The sequence below is a fragment of the Rana temporaria genome, chromosome 5 (genome assembly GCF_905171775.1).
Source record: "Rana temporaria chromosome 5, aRanTem1.1, whole genome shotgun sequence".
Taxonomy (NCBI): domain Eukaryota; kingdom Metazoa; phylum Chordata; class Amphibia; order Anura; family Ranidae; genus Rana; species Rana temporaria.
In genome coordinates, this window is record NC_053493.1 from 339,758,554 (window position 1) to 339,777,825 (window position 19,272).

The 19,272-nt window shown below is 43.2% G+C and overlaps 1 protein-coding gene across 5 annotated transcripts in view; it reads right to left on the reverse strand.

Moving 5' to 3' along the window:
- Positions 1–19,272, reverse strand: part of STAU2 (staufen double-stranded RNA binding protein 2) — a 390,310-nt gene that overhangs the window by 304,045 nt on the left and 66,993 nt on the right. For all 5 annotated transcript variants that reach the window (XM_040354430.1, XM_040354427.1, XM_040354428.1 and 2 more), the window contains one exon: positions 18,265–18,400. In XM_040354430.1, the coding sequence (XP_040210364.1) occupies positions 18,265–18,400 (136 nt within the window). The remainder of the gene's footprint in view (positions 1–18,264; positions 18,401–19,272) is intronic.

Consider the following 19,272-nt stretch of genomic DNA (forward strand, 5'->3'; position numbering starts at 1 on the left):
TACATTGGTCGGGGCCCGGGGGAGGGGGGCAGCCTCAGAGAGGTCATACTGTTAGGTCCCATGGCTTAATGAGAATTGTAAGGAGAGCACCTGTGTACTGCTCTGCCTGTGCGCGGCTCAACAGACTACTTTTCCCGAGCATGCACCTTTCCTCTTCAGCCGCCAATCTCATCGGGACTCTAAGTGTAGGCACAGATTGGAGGGAGATTGGTCATGCAGCCCTGTCATCACTCGCCCCCAGCTTAAATCCACTCGCCAAATGCTAGTCGGCGAGTGGAAATTTTGAGGGCTGTTATAACATCCAAGTAAAAAATATAATACCTGGTTCACACTGATGCTACTTTGAAATCGTGCTACTTTACTTGAAGTAGCGCGATTTCAAAGTAGCAAGGTCAGCGCGATTTCAGCTGCTACTTGATAGACATTTGTGTGGCTTCATACACATATGTCTATAGAAATCGCACCTGAAATCGGCAAAAGTAGTGCAGGAACTACTTTTGCAAATCAGTGCGGTTCCGCAAAATCGGTGTCCCACCGATTGGAACAGTACTATTGCCGCCATTAGGCTGCGACTTGTCATGCGATTTGATCTCTCAAATTGCATGACAAATCGCTCCAATGTGAACCTAGGCTTCAGGAAAAAAAATAAAATCAAAAACAGAAACACCGAGTTGTAAAAAGGATCACCCCCTTGTGTCAATATTTTGTTGAACCACCTTTTCCTTTTATTACAGCCTTTAGTCTGTTGGGATATGTCTATAACTTTGCAATTTGACATGCTGGTGTTAGATCTTTCACTTGAATGTTACAAGTTGCACCGAGTAAATACAGCTGGATAAAACAAAAACTGTGTCTGTCTTCATTTCAGGCTAAAAAGCAACAAATGTGATTATTTTAAAGGCGGTGGTTCTTTTCCATACTCACTGTATATACAACACACCCAACCACTCATGCATAAATCATTACATGTTGGCATAAGTATATAGTGCTGACACAATACAATACACTTACAGAAAACTGATTCATTTACATTGGTCTCTGTCACACAAAGAAGCTCACAATATCATGTCAAGAAGAATGAAAGAAGCTGCCTGCATAGGCAGAAAAATAGCTCTAACATCACAGAAAAAGTTCAGTTAAATGTGAGTTAGGTATTGTGCCTAGAACACCTGTATGAACCCTCAGAGCAACTTAGTAACTTAAGGAGGCCATAGATGGTACAATTTCTCCCTTTCCTAGATTGTCCCATCAACCCAGTCTGTGTTGATAGGGCAATGCCTCCCGCAGGGCTATTGTGTTCTGCCAGCGGGGAGCCTACCCAGCCAGCAGAATTCAATGATTACTGCCAGTGGCTATAGCCACCAGCAGTGGCCACGTGCAAAAAATCCAACAGGCTAGTTGTACTGAAATCGACCGATTGATGGATTGATTTCAGTACAACCAGCCTGCCTATAGATGGATCAAATTTTGACCAATCCCTTCTGAATTAGCCACGGTTGAATCCATCAATGGCTGGCTTTAACCTCACAAAAGGGTTGATTTATTAAAACTGGAGAGTGCAAAATCTGGTGCAGCTCTGCAGTTTTTTTTTTTTGTTTTTTTTTTTGTGTGCTACCATGCACAGCTTTTGCACTCTTCAGTTTTAGTAAATCAACCCCACTGTGTTCTTAGATTGTAAAAGGAAACCAAACCAAAGCACCGAAACATAAAAAAAAGCATGATTTTTGCATGCAAACGTAACATAGATAAGAGTCCTAGGTGGGATTCAAACTAGGGGTCAAGTCCTGGGGAAAAAAGTGTGGGAACTCCCACCCAAGATCCACTGCCCCACCAAAAAAAAAAATGATACGCTCATATGCATAATTACTAAACCGCATGTTTTTTTTTTTTTTCGATCCACTGTACCTTAGTAATCCTGTATGTTACTGGCCGCTTCCTGTATATGGATTCATCAGGTAGTGTGCGGGTATTCCTTCACTTCCTCGATGCCGCAATGTCTCCTGGGAGCTTTTGTCATTGTTCCCAGGAGACATTGCGGAGGTCTGCTGCGGGTTATCGCGGGATTTAGAAAGAAGCAAGTTCTTTCTAAATTTTGTGATAACTCGCGGCAGACCCCCGCAATGTCTCCTGGGACAGAATACCCGCACACTACCCGAGCGGCCAGTAACATAAAGGATTACTAAGGTTCGCCTGCCCCTGACAGTGACTCGAGCTGAGCATCTCCACTTAGTGAAGGATTGGCTCGGCTGCTCTAGTCCTGCAAAGGGAACAGAGTTCCTGCTGTGAAAAAAGTGCAGGAACTCCGTTCCCATGCATTCCCGCTGGACTTGAGCCCTAATTCAAACCCAGTACCCAAGAGTTGTAAAGCAAGCGTGCTAACCACTTAGACATTATACTCACTTGGCAAACTTACAGGAGTGAAGAGCAAAAAAATATGACCTCATTACTTTGCTGAAACTCTTTCATTGTCCATTAGATGAAGAAGAGGTGACTAAAGCTGGCCATACATGGTTTAAAGCAGAGGAAGCCAACACAACAGACTCATAGTGAGCAGCAAGCCCAGTGATGTGGTTGGATTGGAGTCTTTACCAGTGGCCTCAGAGAAGAAAATTCTATCTTGGGCAACTTCTCCCATCCACTCCACAATACACTGCTCAGACTGAGAAGTACCTTCAGCAATAGATTGTTACAATCATGATGCACCACAGAAAATCATTTCTTCCTGTGGCCCTGAAATTATACAATTCCTCTCTGTGTGTGCTGAATGCAGGGGGTGTTCACCTGGATCCAGATTTTCATGTAATTTATTCTGTAACAATTCATTAGTGCAATACTTATAGTTAGAGGTGCAATATGTGTATATGGGTTCCTATTTAAAGGAGACCTCTCCCCTGGGCCTTGTAAAAGACTCTTACCAGGACTTTTAGCCTAAAGCGGGGGTTCACCTAAAAAAAAGTTTTTAACATTACATTCAGGCGAGTTGTTAAAATGTATATATATATATGTTCACCGCGGCTTCCGGGTATAATCTGCGGGACTGGGCGTTCCTAATTGATTGACATGCTTCCGACCAGCGCATACAGCGCGTCACGAGTTGCCGAAAGAAGCCGGACTGCGAGTCGGCTCTATACGGCGCCTGCGCACCGACGTTCGGCTTCTTTCGGCAACTCGTGACGCACTGTGTGCGACGGTCGGAAGCATGTCAATCAATTAGGAACACCCAGTCCCGCAGATTATACCCGGAAGCCGCGGTGAACATATATATATATATAAAACGGTAAGTACGGCAAGGATTTAAAAAAAACAGCCTAATGTCATTCTAACAACTCGCCTGAATGTAATGTTAAAAAAATTTGGGTGAACCCCCGCTTTAAGTAGCGAAAGTGCTGGACCCTAGAGCCCAGTCCTTCGAAGAGAGACATTACAGGCAACGCCTCGTGCATAAGGCCCGGATCCCATCCAGTTTTAGCGTAAATTATTTTGCGTCTTGGATGGATCCGATAGCATAGCTCTTTTTACCCCAGAGGGTCTCTTTGGCAGAGCTTTCCTTTAGCACATCCTAACTCGCATCCAACACCTTAGACACTGGCGAAAAAATTGAGGTACTTCCCTGATGGGAGGGGTTATATGGAGGGGAACGGTCTTCAATTTGTTGTGCCAGTGTCCAATCACCGCTGGTGACTCTTAACCCATTATGTAATGACTGGCTCTGTGTCCCTTGGTGTACGATAAAGAAAATATATTTTTTTTTAACAAAATCCTACTGGTTTATGGCCAGCTAAAAGAGGAGTTCCGTTCCCCCCACCAAAAAACAAAAAGTCAGCAGATACTAATACTGTAGCTGCTGACTTTTTAATATTAGGACACTTACCTGTCCAGGAATCCCACGATGTTGGCACCCCAGCTGATTTTCTGATCAGCTCTCGGGTGCTGCTGCCGCCGCCCTTTAAGGTAAGGGAGACCGGCAGTGAAGCCTTTCAGTTTCAAGGCCCGTTCTCTACTGCGCATGCACAAAGTGCACTGTGCTTTCTAACTGGCCCGGCGGCAGAGGAGGAAGGGGCCAAACTTCCTGAGGAATCTTGCCGCAGTGAGGTCTTCCAGGAGTAGGGATGGGTACCTGTCAAAAACACCCCCCTGAAAGGGTGCTAAATGGCACCGGAGGAGGGGAGGAAGCAAACAAGCGAAGCTTCCCCTTTTGGGTGAAGCTCCGCTTTAAGGAAGCAACCATTTTTCCCTACAGTCACTCATCCAATGGGTAAGTATCATAACTATGATTTTGCTGGTCCTATGCTTACTGCTGGTTCTCAGACTCAGTACATGCATGTAGATAAACATTTTTAACTCTTCTCTGACTCTCCTACACAGACTTGTTCCAATGACTCAAAAAGTAAAGAAGACAGTGGGCCAGCATACAAATCTGGTTAGAATTGAGAACCCTCATTTGTAATGTAAATGCATGTGCCACTTTTAAAGATTTTATCTAAAATTCTAATAAATCTAAATGATAAGTTATGTCTTGGAACTGATCTGGCAATATAAAATTTGAAAGAAGACTGTGCCAAACACTTGAAGTATGGTTCTGCATTATCCATGGAATGAATCCAGATACATACTCGCCAAAGTAATTTGTATAAAGGTCACAGAATAAAACAGGCTTTAAAGATTTACACTAGAATGCAGTGCAGTGCAACACTTTCATTTTTTGTTTAATAATCTTTAGATGTATTAAATACATGTTTATACAACTTTACAGCACCCTATATAGAAGGGTAGAAAAAGAAGGTAAAAAAAAAAAGCCTTACACGGTTGGGTTACAGAGGCTTGGTGCCTAAATGCCCTGGAAAGTCCAACAGATCTAGTGAAGTGGACATGCAACAGTGCAGAAAGGGTTTTTTAAGAGGGTAAGCTCTTACAATCAAGTCCCTTATCCTCTCTGCAATGGTGTATTTTAAAGCGGGTGTCCTTTGCAAGGAGCCATGGGAAAAACAAAGACATCCATCACCTTCAGACACTAGCAAAAAAAAAAAAAGAACACTCCTTTACAGAGTGGGGTAGGGTTTTATAGGGAAGGTGCCACAGTGGAGGTGTGTCCTTAAAGGCTTGGCAGTGTCCAAACTGAAGGTATGTGTCCAAAACCTATGGTGTATGAATATGTTGTCTGCGTCCTATATTGTACAATTAAAGTGGTTCTAAAGACTGAAGGTTATTTACCTTCATGCATTGTACAAATGAAGATAAAAAACCTTCTGTGTGCAGTGCCCCCCCCCTCCCCCAATACTCCGCCCTGCTGAGGAAGTTGTGAAACGCAACGCGTCCGGGGGATAGGAGTCTGTACCACACGTCGCTCGTTGCCGTCCTGAGAACTCCCTGAGGCCTTTATTGTATTACATGCCTTTTGTTATCGGCCAAAGTGTGAGTAGCCTGTGTATATGCCTTTTACTCGTATTAAATAGATGTACCCAGGGGAAGCTCTTAGGTTGTGATTTTTTCTTTGCATGCTCCGGTCCTTGATCTCGGCTGTTACATGAGGAACTGAAATTACCATGCTTTACTCCCTGGGCTCCTGTGCGGATTTCATTTTGCTTGTTTGACCATCTGGTGAAACAGTGGTCTATCGCTGAGGTGAGAGTACCCATCTTTTATCGGTGGAGGGATCACTTATTAAGTTCGGGTGTGCTCACTGTCACTTTGGTGAAGATTCCTAATAATTAGATCGCTGGATTTCAATTGTTTTTTGGACTTTACTGTTTTATTATTATTTCTCATCATAACATTATTGGTTTGCGCTGCACTGTTTTCTTTATACTATATCTCCCTTGGATTTTGTGAATATCCGTTTAGTGTCCAGCTGGTATTTCGGTGAATTTTAACCAGGGGTTTTTATTCACAAATAACCACAATATAATAATTTTATTAGACATATTATTTTTTCACTTATATGAATTTATTTATTCATTCTGAACCATTTATTGATAATTAATTTTTGATCTAGAATTTTTGCGCTGATTGCACCACCTTTTGTCTTTAAATCTCCCCCAATACTTACCTGAGCTTCCTCCGGTCCAGCAATGTTTATGATAGTCTCGGCTGTCCTGGGACCTCCTCATTGGCTGAGACAACAGCAAGAGGCTACTGGCTCCCACAGCTATCAATCACTGCCAGCGTGCCAATGAGGAGAGAGCAGGGGACAGGACCAAGTCACAGCTCTATGTGTTTTATGAATGCATAGAGCAGCGGCTCGGGAGCTGCTGCACAGAGAAGGTAAGTGTAACATGTATGTTAATTTTTTTATTTTTTTAAACAAAATTTTAATCCCACTTAAAAGCGCAACTTCACTTTTGTTGAGAAAAAAAAGAATTCCTCCCTGGGTGATCTATGAACATTGCAAGGATTTTAGCAAACTTTGTTGTAGATTCCTACCTTTTGTTATTCTGAAGAAATCCCTGTGCGTTTGTCTGTGCCCATGTGAGAAAGTGAGTCTAATGGGAGCCTTTTCATCATTATCAGCTGTGGCACCTGCAGGGCACTAATGAGGGAAGCTGCTAAGCCTGCATCCCTTTAGATGTATACCTATTGGAAGTATCTCACCAAAATGTTTATTTTTGTTGCAGGGGATACCGGAAATCTGACTTGCATCTTAGTGCAGAAAATTGGTTAGCCAATCATACAAGCAGGAATATATGTTTCTGAGGGGCGTTCTGTACACATTCTGTGTACAGAACACCTCCAGGTAGCCATATTGCATTTTCAGAAAATTACAGCGGCCGCAGATTAAAAAGGAAAGCTATACAATTGTGGCACAAGTCATATTGTAATTAGGTAACATTCAATTACAATATGACTTGTGCCGCAATTGTATACGCCATTTTTTTTTTTTTGCTATCCCCCCCCCACAAAAGTGGAGTTACTCTTTAAGATAAAAGGATGTGATGAAGGAGGCAGGAAAAACATATGAAAACACAAAACCTTGATACTGGAGGAGGTGGAACTGCTACAAGCCAATCAGAAACAAAGACATAGGTAAAACTCTTGCCCATGTTCATCAGAACCAATAAAATACAATTAGCATTTTCAGGCGCAATAAGCACAAAACAGGTTGCTATCAAACATACAAAGTTAGTTCCACATCTGGTTACTGTAATATCTGAGAGCTCCATGGTTCGGCCACATCAGATAAATGGTTTCTTAGCCCATTATAAGAAGACACTACAAGTAGCATTGTTCTCAGCAAGGGGAAAATAGACCACATATCAGACAAGATCACCAGAGAACAAACAAATGCAGATACTTTTGAAACAATGTATTCGCTGTACTTACAATTCAATTGTATTAATTGTAAGATTATTATTTAACCCCATCAGACAGGCCATTAGGGTGCTGCGGCCAGATTCAGTAGAACGCCAATAAACATATCTGGAGACAGTGGCATTCTATGCTATAGTCGCATTCAGACTGGACAATTTGCTGCATCATGTTTGTATGAGAACACTAGCCCTGTACACAGTCCCTAATCGCATGGAACTGCTCATATAATCATCTAAAAGTTATCAAAGCACCAACACAGGATGGAATTGTGGGTGCCTAAGGTAATGCAATGCCGCGTCCTTAACGTTAGTTAGTTGAATATTGGAAGTGAAAAAAAAAAATACTTTTTAGGCACCAATAATTACATAAAGTTTATGTAATTGGTGCCTAAAAAGTCAAATTTATTTTCACTTCCAATATTCAACGAATGCTCATGCAAGCAGTTACATGTGAACGGCGATGACGGCCTTTGCCTTGTGCAGGGTACAAATCTGGTTGACACTGCTACTGGCTTTAGCTGTTCACACATATTGTTGCAGATCCGCAGATTCTTGCTAGCCAAGAGGTTAAGCAGACATCTGAATGAGATGTCTTAGAGCAGTGGTCTCCAACCCCCAGTCCGCGGCCCACTACCCGGCCGCATCCTGTTTGCTGGTGGGCCGCGAAGCCTGCGCTGAGGTGTGGCGGGCGAGCAGAGAGATCGCCGCCATCCCCCCACTTCCGCCCACACAGCCCCGCCACACTTCCGCCCACACAGTTAGGGGTGAAGCAGGCTCGCCTGCATCACCGCTGTTTAGCCCGCCCCCCCCCCCCCCCCCTCCGCAAGTGAAGCCAGGCAGCAGCGGCAGCGCTCAGACAACAGCGGCAGCGCTCGGCTGTGACATCCAGGGCAGGGAGAGCGAGAGGTAAGCTGTGGGGGGATCTGCATCTGGTGGCATGTGGCTGGCACTCTGCATCTGGTGGCATGTGGCTGGCACTCTGCATCTGGTGGCATGTGGCTGGCAATCTGCATCTGGTGGCATGTGGCTGGCAATCTGCATCTGGTGGCATGTGGCTGGCAATCTGCATCTGGTGGCATGTGGCTGGCACTCTGCATCTGGTGGCATGTGGCTGGCAATCTGCATCTGGTGGCATGTGGCTGGCAATCTGCATCTGGTGGCAGATTCTGCATTATGGTGAGTTATAAATATTTAATTTTATATTACAATATAATAATAAAAATAATGTGCTTCAATCATCCTGATTAACCATGGTGTTGTGATGATTGAAGTGCCATATTGGCCGCGAAAAACTGCATCGTCGGCCCGCATCATCGGGCCTTGGCACAATTTTCTTTTTTTTCTTTCAATCTTCTTTTATTTGATTTTAAATAGCAAAGCAAAAATACACAGAACCCTAGGAGGCATTCCTCTGGTTTAAATCAGTCAACTCATATATAAGAGGGTTATATACCTGACAATTCAGACAATACAACAAAAGATAATAATTCACTTTTCGCCCTGTCATTCCTGTCCTTTTCCATACATAACCGGGGATCGGGGAAAGAAAAAGAAAATCCGTAATACATTATATAATTCTCCTTTATGCTAATTCCCTTCCCCGTTACCCCAAATCTACTTCATTAATCCACTCCCCTAATACCATTTTGCCTTCGTACCCTTTTGCCCCCGTCCCAGCAGGAAATCCATGTCCCGTCGAGATTGGGGCAAGTACTCTGTCCCTCTCTGCCTTACCTCCCCTATATCCCCCCATCTATAACGTAACCCAAAAAACAAAATCCCAGCAATCAAACGAACAAAACAAAACAAAACACCCAAAAAAAAAAAAAAAAAGGGAAAAAAGCCCCCCCCCCCCCCGGACCTCCCCACGTCCCCCCCCCCCTCCCTCAATCCGCATCTATCAAGGCCTTTCCCTCCTCCGAGTATCTAAATATGTTCCACTCCGCCCACGTTTCCAAATATACCTTCCGTTTCTGCCTTGAGGTCCATACCAGGTCCTCCATTCTGTTCAGGTCTTCCACTCTATTGAGCCACATCCTAATAGTTGGAGGCCGTGTCTGCTTCCACATCCCTGGGATACATGCCCGGGCTGCATTTAAAAGGTGGCACACCATCGTTTTCCTATATCTCCTCACTGACATCTCCGTATCTTGCAACATAAAGAAGGACCACTCGTCTGGTAGTTGTTCCCCACTGAATCTTTGCGTTATTTCTCAGACCCTGCTCCAGTATCTTAAAATCTTGGCACAATTTTCATCCACAATGCCGGTCCTCGGTGCCAAAAAGGTTGTGGACCACTGTCTTAGAGCACCCATCAAGAGGTTATTGCTGTGTGTCCTCAACTGGAAAGATTCATCCCTCTATTTGTCCTGCTGACTACAGTCCCCAAGAAAGAAAGTGAAGCTAAATCCATAAATCTACAGTAAATCTTCTAATGGGATGACCTGTTCCAGTGACAACTGACAAAAGAATGTTTTAGAGATGTACCTTTCACTTCCTATTGTGTCTCCAAAACAGGAAGTAAAATCTCCCCAATGGAACACACACAAAAAAAAAAAACACCTTACCAACTCTATTTAAAAAAAAAAAAAAATGCACATACTTAAACAATGTGAAATCCTGCACATCTGACATAAGCCTTAAACTGTAAATCCCCCTATAAATAAGATTATGATGTTGGATGGATGCCTAGCCATTAGACCATCTGCCAGCTTTTTAGAACTTTCAGGCATCCTTGAAGAGAGAGCTCTTAATCTGCCATTCTGCTCTGCTGATCAAGCACTGATAAGTTTACCTAATAAGCACAGTGAAGTGGATGTGCCTGTGGGGGGGGGGGGGGGGAAGTTATATTTTAAGAAAAGGTAGATCTTAAGAAGCCCTTTAAAAAGGAAAATCTTAACCTTTTCAGTAAAATTGTATATTTAGCCATTATTGAAAGGCTTACTCAAAGTAATTACTTTCAAATTTTAACTTCATTTTTTAAAAATGTATTACAGGTATTTATTTAGTGCTAGTTCACACCAGATGCAGTTCTATTCAGTGCCCTGTGCTTTTTTTCTGTACAAAATGCATGCAGAGTGTGTTTCCATGTATTCCAATGGCTGTAGTTCACACCATGCAGTCAGTTTCTGCACCGGAAACGGACTGCATGGTGTGAACTACAGCTATTGGAATACATGGAAAATACTGTGCATGCATTTTTAGTGCATAAAAAAAAGCACCCGGCACTGAACGGAATCTGGTGTGAACTGGCACTTGGTCCTGAAAATGTATGCAGCGCTTTACATATATTGTACATATACATCAGTCCATGCCCCCAAGCAGTGACTTAGTTCCATAGTTAGTCAGGTTGAAAAAAGACTATTTCCGCCATTCGGAAATAGTCAGAGACACTCGTAAATACTCGAACGGTCTTGGAGTATTTCCGAGTCTCTCCTGCGCCCCCCACCTCTGGCCACATGCGGTATTGCATGCAATAGAAGTCAATGCGGAACTAATTATCCTCATTTCCATTGAGTTCCATGGGGAAACTCGCTTTGATATGCGATTGCTTTGGATTACAAGCATTCTCCTGGAACGGATTATGCTCGTAATCCAAGGTTCCATTGTACTGAATTTGTGTACAAATTATAAGTAGACCTTTTTTCTCAATACACTGTCTGGTTCATGTATACTTAGGGGCAGATCCACAAAAGGATTACGCCGGCGTATCTACTGATACGCCGGCGTAATTTTTAATTTCCTGCGTCGTATCTTTGTTTTGTAACCACAAAACAAGATACGACGGCATCTGGGATCGATCCGACAGGCGTACGTATTAGTATGCCGTCGGATCTAAGCTGCAATTTTCCGGCGCCCGCTAGGTGGCGTTCCCGTCGAAATCCGCGTTGAGTATGCAAATTAGCTAGTTACGGCGATCCACGAACGTACGTCGGCCCGGCGCATTTTTTAACGTCGTTTGCGTTCAGCTTTTTCCGGCGTATAGTTAAAGCTGCTGTTCTGAGGCATACTCAATGTTAAGTATAGACGTCGTTCCCGTGTACAATTTTGTATTGTTTACGTCGTTTGCGTAAGTCGTTCGCGAATAGGAATTTGCGTAGAATGACGTCACCGTCGTAAGCATTGGCTTGTTCTGGGTTAATTTCGAGCATGCACACTGGGATACCCCCACGGACGGCGCATGCGCAGTTTAAAAAAAACTACGTTTACGTCGGGTCACTACGTATTTAAATAAAACACGCCCCCATCACTTCCATTTGAATTCCGCGCCCTTACGCCGCAACAGATACACTACGCCGCCGTAACTTACGTTGAGGATTCAAACAAAAAAAAAGTTATAGCGGCATAGTGTATCTTAGATACGCTACGCCCGGCGCAGTAATGCGCCGTTGTATGTGGATCTACCCCTTAATGTGTACACTCTTAAGCCGGCCACAGACTGGCTGTTCAGCAGGTACTGGCAGAGATTTGAAACAGGTATAGGCAGGCAGATTGTACCCATGTTGATCAATCGATCATCTTGGGTACAACTAGCGTGTACGATTTTACATGCCATTATTGCTAGCAGCCATTATAGCCACTAGCAGTAATCACTTGGTTATCCCCGTGGGGAAGGCTCTCCCTTTGGGAGAAATGGATTCCCCCATCAACACTGACTGTGTTGATGGGGGAATCAAGCCATTTTTTTTTCCTGCAACATCACTCTCTATCTATGGCCAGCTTTAAGGCCCTTTCAAACTGATTCTCTTTTGGATCAGTTTTTCAGGTAAAAAAAGAAAAGTTCCTTTAAATCCAATAGAAATCTTCACACCAGTCAGTTGCGTTTTTAAAAAATCACCTTGCTGCATGTTTGGTGCGCTTTTCAAAGCTGCACCAAAAATGCAGCTCACCATTGAAATGAATAACACAGTGGTTGCATTTTTGGCTGTTTTTTGAGTCGCATATCCATGTTTCACAGGTGCATGCTGGGAGTCAGGCAATAAGGAATTGTGCTTTTTTCAATGGAGCGGTGTGAAAGCAACCCTACACGATCCTGTATCTAAAAAACAATGTCCAAAGAAAGAATGCGGGTGCCCAGATAATGTAACTATAGTGTATATGGGTAGGAGTGACCTATTTAAGTGGCCAATCAAAGGCCAAAGTAAGAAGACACTGGGCAGGAAGAAAGTTTATAAAAAATGTCAGCAGCGGCAAAAAAGGGGGAGCGCAGACCCAGCATTGGAGGAGATCCAACAAGCAGGTAGGTTTGCCAAAGTGTGCAAGAATGCTGGGCATACAAGGGCTCCTTGGGCACCAAAAAACACCTTAGACCAGCTTTATACTGAAGTCAATAAGACCTTCTAGTGGCTCAACCTGCACATGTATCGGTAGCTCTAAGCTTCAGCTGTAGTTTTTTGATTTCTTACCCTTCACCTGGAACTTGCTAAGCCCTGGTTAATAGTCTGGAAATCAATATAGCTCATATAACGTTTATCAGGAATACCGTATTTGCCGGTGTATAAGGTGACCGGGCGTTTAAGACGCCCTGCTAATTCTGGAGCTGGAGCCAATCACAGCGAGCGATGTATTCTATTAATGAATACAAAGCCTGCTTGAATTGGCAGAGGCTGTAACATAATTAGCCCACGCCTCTCTGACTCTCAAAGCCAATCCGAGCAGGCTACTGTTTTCATTTGAATTCATCGCTCACCGGGATTGGCTAAGCGGTATATACTGTATGTAGCCGAAGCTATTACCGCACATCCAGCAGGCATCCGAGCAGCTGACCCGACGTACAAGATGACCCCTGCTTTTTGGACAGTTTTTTTTAAGTGTAAAAGGTAGTCCTCCTATACGCCAGCAAATACAGTCGTTTGCTAAGCAATTAGACAGGGAACAGCACCATCTAGTGCATGCACTACAGAAGGCATAGGCAGCTTTCCCAACACAGGAACCAGAAATAAGGTGGCTTTCATGTGATGTTCCCACCAACACAAGTGCCAAATCTACAGTTAAGACTGTTGAACCGTTCTTGTAAAAATGTTTACCCTGTATTATTAATAATATTAACTGTGTGAGTAAAAAAGGGTGGAAGAAAATATAAAGGGCCGTCTAACTGAACCACCCCCACTGCGCTCAACTGGAGGTAAGTGAATAATATAAAAAATTCTTAAAGAGAACTGTAGCTGCCGCTATTAAAAAATATAGTGAAAATAATATATATACATATTTACTGTGTAATAACAATAATATTTATTTGTTTACCTTAAAGTTGAGTTCCACCTAAAAATGGAACTTCCAACTTTTAGGAACCCTCCTCCCCTCCGGTGTCACATTTGCCATCTTTCAGGGCGGAGCAGATACCCGTCTAATACAGGTATTTGCTCCCACTTCCTGGCATAGATCACCTTGGTGATCTACGCCACTTCTGGCGCCTACTCTGTACCCCTGCTGTCTTCTGGGAGACACACAGCTCCCAGAACACAGCGGGGACCAGTGAAGACGCACAGTGCGACTTGCTCAGGTGCGGTAGGACAGTGGTCATCAACCCTGTCCTCAGGGCCCACTAATAGGCCAGGTTTTATGTATTACCTTGGGGAGATGCAGACTAGAATACTGCAATGACTGAGCAGCAAATTATATCACCTGTGATGCATTTCGGTTATCTTGCAAACCTGGCCTGCTAGTGGGCCCTGAGGACAGGGTTGATGACCACTGCGGTAGGGAACCGGGAAGTGAAGCCGCAACGCTTCATTTCCTTATTCCCTCACCGAGGATGGCTACAGCCGAGAGCCGAGAGATTGCTCAGCCTCGGCTGCTGACATCGCGGGCACCCTGGACAGGTAAGTATCCATATATTAAAAGTCAGCAGCTGCAGTATTTGTAGCTGCTGGCTTTTAAGATTTTTTTTTTTAGTGGGACCTCTGCTTTAAGTACTTGTGTTGTTGCTCTTCACTTTATTTCTAGTGTCTCTCTGAGGGACAAACGATCAAAAATCTTATTCTACAGATTTCCTCCTAGAGGCCAGCTCCGTTGCCTTGCCCGTCTGGAGGCGCCCTAATATGCGCACTCCTAATTGGGACTTTGAGGGAAACACATGGGCATCACAGAAGTAGTCAGAAGAAGATACATGTCTGCCTAGGGTGCAATACTACTTTAACCAATAGAATATACTGTATACAATTTATACAGTTCTCACCCTCTACAGCCCTTGCCACCCCACTCCAGCATCCATATACAGTATACATTTCGAACCCATATAAATATTACTCAATCCAAACAGGAGCCGTGTATACTGTTCTTATCCTCTGCAGCAACCATATATACTGCCCTCAGCTCCCCAGGCAGCCATATATACTGTAGTGTTCTCAGCCACCACACCAGTCAGCCATAACTGATTTACCCCCCGTCGCCACCAAACCGGACATAATTTATATACTCCACACACACATCCCCGCCCCTCCAGCCATAATTAATTTTTTGTCTTGTGCATGCAACCTATCCTCTGTGATGAACCTCACTGCATAGAGTATAGCGAGCAGTACCCTTGATTCTGGTCACATGTTCTGCCCTATGCATGCTACAATCCCCATAGAACTGAATGAGCCTGCAAATAAACGTGTAGTCCATCTTGGGGGTAAGTATGTCCATTCACAAGGGGGACATGAAGAACAAACCTAGCCACCTTTACAAGCATAAAATATAGCAATAATTGCAGAAAACTGAAAAACAAAATTTATGAAAAAGCTTTGTTAGAATTCAAAAAATTACAATAATGGGAAGTAAAATGTCATTTTGAGTAATAATGTTAGATCAGTAACATGTACAAGTGTACATATAGTCAATGTTCTTTTCACCGTAGAACAGCACAAACCTGAAACTCTCTCTCGTTGCGTCAATGTTCAATCTTTTCCTAGCTGTGATATCAGAGAAGAGAATTACATAGACAGATGGCTCCCCCTTATGGCAAGCTTTGGAGTTGCTGATAAAATATTATGCAAGGTAGTTCAAAGACTGATGCAAACTAGCGTTTTAGAGCTATCAGAACAATGAAAGGTGAAGTCTGATGGGTATGACGCAGTTTACCCTGCTCTTAAACTAGTCACACATTGTTTTTACTCCAATTACAATCTTTTACCGTGCAATATGAGGGGCTACTAAAACAGTCAACCTGCCTTAAATAAGGATCCATGTGATTTTATCAAATTAGACAAGCCCTTGAATTATGCAATTGTTCGAAGGTTTCTCAGTCGGTGCACTGGTGACCTAAGCCATATTTACAATTTAACGTGGTTGTAAACCCAATTTTCCAAAAAAAACAAAACAAAAAAACAAATAAGAACACCACCTGCAAGACAAAGGCATAATGAGCTAGTATGCATAGCATACTAGCTCATTATGTAATACCTCAGATCGAAGCCCCCGCAGCCGTCCTCGTACACCGCTCAGGCCGCCAACATCTCTCCTGGGGTTACTTTCCGGGGATCGCGGCTCCAGCACTGTGATTGGCCGGAGCCGCCAGTCACGGCATGGCCTTCTTTACAACCACTTTAACAACTACACTAAAGCAGATTTACTGCTACAGGGTGACTGTTCTGTGCAGAATCCAGTGTGTGTGTGTGTGTGTGTGTGTGTGTGTGTGTGTGTGTGTGTGTGTGTGTGTGTATGTATATATATATATATATATATATATATATATATATATATATATATCCTAGATTGTAAGCTTTAACAAGCAGGGCCCTTCGATTCTTCCTATATTGTATTGTCTGTCCTACTGTTGTAAAGCGCTACGCAAACTGTCTGCGCTATATAAATCCTTTATAATTATATATACATACATCACACATCTGTGTCTTACGGAGCGAATATACACCAGGCACCGCCCCCCCTCCCACTGCCCCCCGCCATGCTAGTAACGAAAGAGCGACAGGAGAGGGGAGGACAGACATCCCAAGCCCCGGGATGATAGCCGACTAGCAGGGAAACCAACTGGATCACCGAGTAGGAGCATAGTCAAACTATCTGGTGGCATACACTTGTTGAAACAGAAGACAGAGGGCTCGGATAAATATTTTAGTACACCATTTGGTTCAGAATATTTTTTATTCTCGTTTTCCTCCTCCAAAACCTAGAGGCGTCTTATGGAGGGAATAGATATATATATATATATATATATATATATACACATGCGATTCTGCACTTCTGCTCAGGTGACGCACTCGCAATTGTCACCGGCACGGTGCTTCTGCTGCAATTAATCACAGCAGAAGCTGATCAGCGGATGCTGGCCAATGGACGACTGCTGGCACCCGCTGATCATTGAGGAGAGAGGCTGGACGGAGCTATGACTATGTAAACAAGGCAGAGCTCCCTCCTGACAGGGACCAAGTAATAGATTTTTTTTTCTCTGCAAAGGGCTCCAGAATTACTCTCACTTACCTGGCCTGGCTCTAGAACCTCCCAGCAGTGTATTCAGCTCCGTCGCTCACTTACAGTGACATCAGATGATGGATTGAACAGTGCTCTGTGAGATGTTTAAAGCTTGGTTGAATTTATTTATAACCTAAGCCCGCTTTAAACTTCTCCACAACTTTATCCCTGACCTGTCTGGTGTGTTCCTTTGTCTTCATGATGCCGTTTGTTCACTAAGGTTCTCTAACAAACCTCTGAGGGCTTCACAGAATAGTTGTATTTATACTAAGATTAAATTGCACACAGGTGGACTCCATTTAATAATGAGGTGACTTCTGAAGGCAATTGGTTCCTCTAGATTTTAAGTCAGGGGTATCAGAGTAAAGAGGGCTGAATACAAATGCACGCCGCACTTTTCAGATATTTATATGTAAAAAAAATTTGAACACCATTTATCATTTTCCTTCTACTTCACAATTATGTGCCACTTTGTGTTGGTTTATCACAGTGGTCTCTAAACTTTCTAAACAAAGGGCCAGTTTACTATCCTTTAGTGTTTAGGGGGGCCGGACTGTGGCTAGTGGGAGTAGAAAATGCCCCAGCATCGGTGGAAGTAATAGAGCCCCTTTGTTGGCATCAGTGGAAGGAATCGTGCCCCATTGTTGGCATCAGTGGAAGGAATCGTGCCCTATTGTTGATATCAGTGGACAGAGTAGCACCCCATCATTGGTATCTGTGGGAGAAATAGTGCTCCACCACTGGTATTAATGGGAGGAATGATGCCCCACCAGTAGTGTCAGTTGTGTATGGAATAGTGCTCCAAGAGCCGGATAGAGGCAAGCAAAGGGCCACATCTGGCCCCAGGGCCGCAATTTGGAGACCACTGGTTTATCACATAAAAATCCTAAGAAAATGTATTAACGTTTATGGTTGTAACATGACAAAATTTGGAAAATTCCAAGGGGTATGAATACTTTTTCAAGGCACTGTACATCTGATGAACAGGTGGCCAGTTTGCTTACAATAAAGGAGTTTTATTCTGCACTTTGGCTGCGCCCTCTGGTATTTTTTTATGTTAAGACTAGCTTATCCCATGCTTTCTAAGAGGAGCTGCAGTGAGTGTGTCCTGGTGGAGCTGAATTAACCCTTGATGTCTGGATTCACTTTTGAACTTATTCTATACAAAGCGGACACTTTCCATGTTGTGCAGAACATAGGTGACCGCTGCGCCATTCTTTAGAACTTTCTTTGAATATGACTTATATTAGTTACATTTTTACATTTTATTGAACCCATAAGCCCATAAATTGGTGTTGTTATAACAGATGTTTGCTGTTTATCGCTTTAAATTAAAAAATTCTTGTAAATTTGACCAGGAATGACTAAAATTTATAAAACTGCAAAAAACATTCATCTTATGCAATGACATGTGAAGAAAGATTGTTGTAAAGCAGACAGGTATTTCAGAAACCACTTTCTCCTAAATTCATACAACCACCACTGAGCAGGGAGGTTTCAGTCATGAACCAAGCAGATGTAGGTTAAAAAATCATAAAATAGTTTGTACCTCTGATTGTACATGCCCCGATAATTGTAGTTGGTACGATGGTTTGGAAGTGGTTTAGGATCTAAAGGCCGATAAATGGCAGGCTCGCCTCTCTTCATGGCCAGACCATTCAGCTCAACGGTTGGAGTTATGCTGCCTGAAAAGACGAGATATTTGCCATCAAATAAAGACAGGTGGAATTTAACTGTAATGCAAACATTCCACTAAAGTCAACTAGCTGGAGGTTTCCATACTTCTTACCCAAAGGGGAGTTCATTCAAAAATTGTAAGTATCCTACGTTTGGGCGGTTACCATAACTGCCTTGTCTACGTAAAGTAGAACTAAAGGCAAAAATGTTGTTTTAGTTTTGGATGGCGTGGAGTGGGATTAGAACGCTTATCAGGTTTTATTGCCATCTGTGCCCCCATTAGGAGGATTCACCCTCTCTATTTGTCCTGTTTGCCATTATCCTTGAAAGCAAAAGAAAATACCAAATTTTGGGTTGTCCCCAGAAAAGTAATAGAGGGGACATTTTTCATTATGGACACTGGTTCTGGTGACCTGGGGGTCCCCAAGGAATTCCTTTAATTTGCAGGGATTTCCTCTCACTTCCTGTTTGGCTATGGGGCAGGAAGTGAAAGGAAATCTCCACAGTGGGGCACATATGGTTAAAAAAAAAAAATCTAACAAGGATTATAACCCTCCCTTACTGTATCCACAATGAAACACAAAAAGTTTTGCCTATAGTTCTACTTTAAAGTGGAACTCCTACCTAAAATGTTTTTTTTTTTCTGCCTCCGTGCGCCCCCACCTCCCCCGCCGCGGCCTTGTGAAGTCCCAAGCTCTTCCTTCTGTCAGGTGGTGGCCGTTGGCATTACAAGTTAAACAGCAATTCTAAAAGTGTAATTTTTCACTATTTTCACTGCCATCTCCTTCCCTCTAATTAGAACCCCCAAACATTATATATATTTTTTATTCTAGCACCCTAGAGAATAAAATGGCGATCGTTGCAATACTTTCTGTCACGC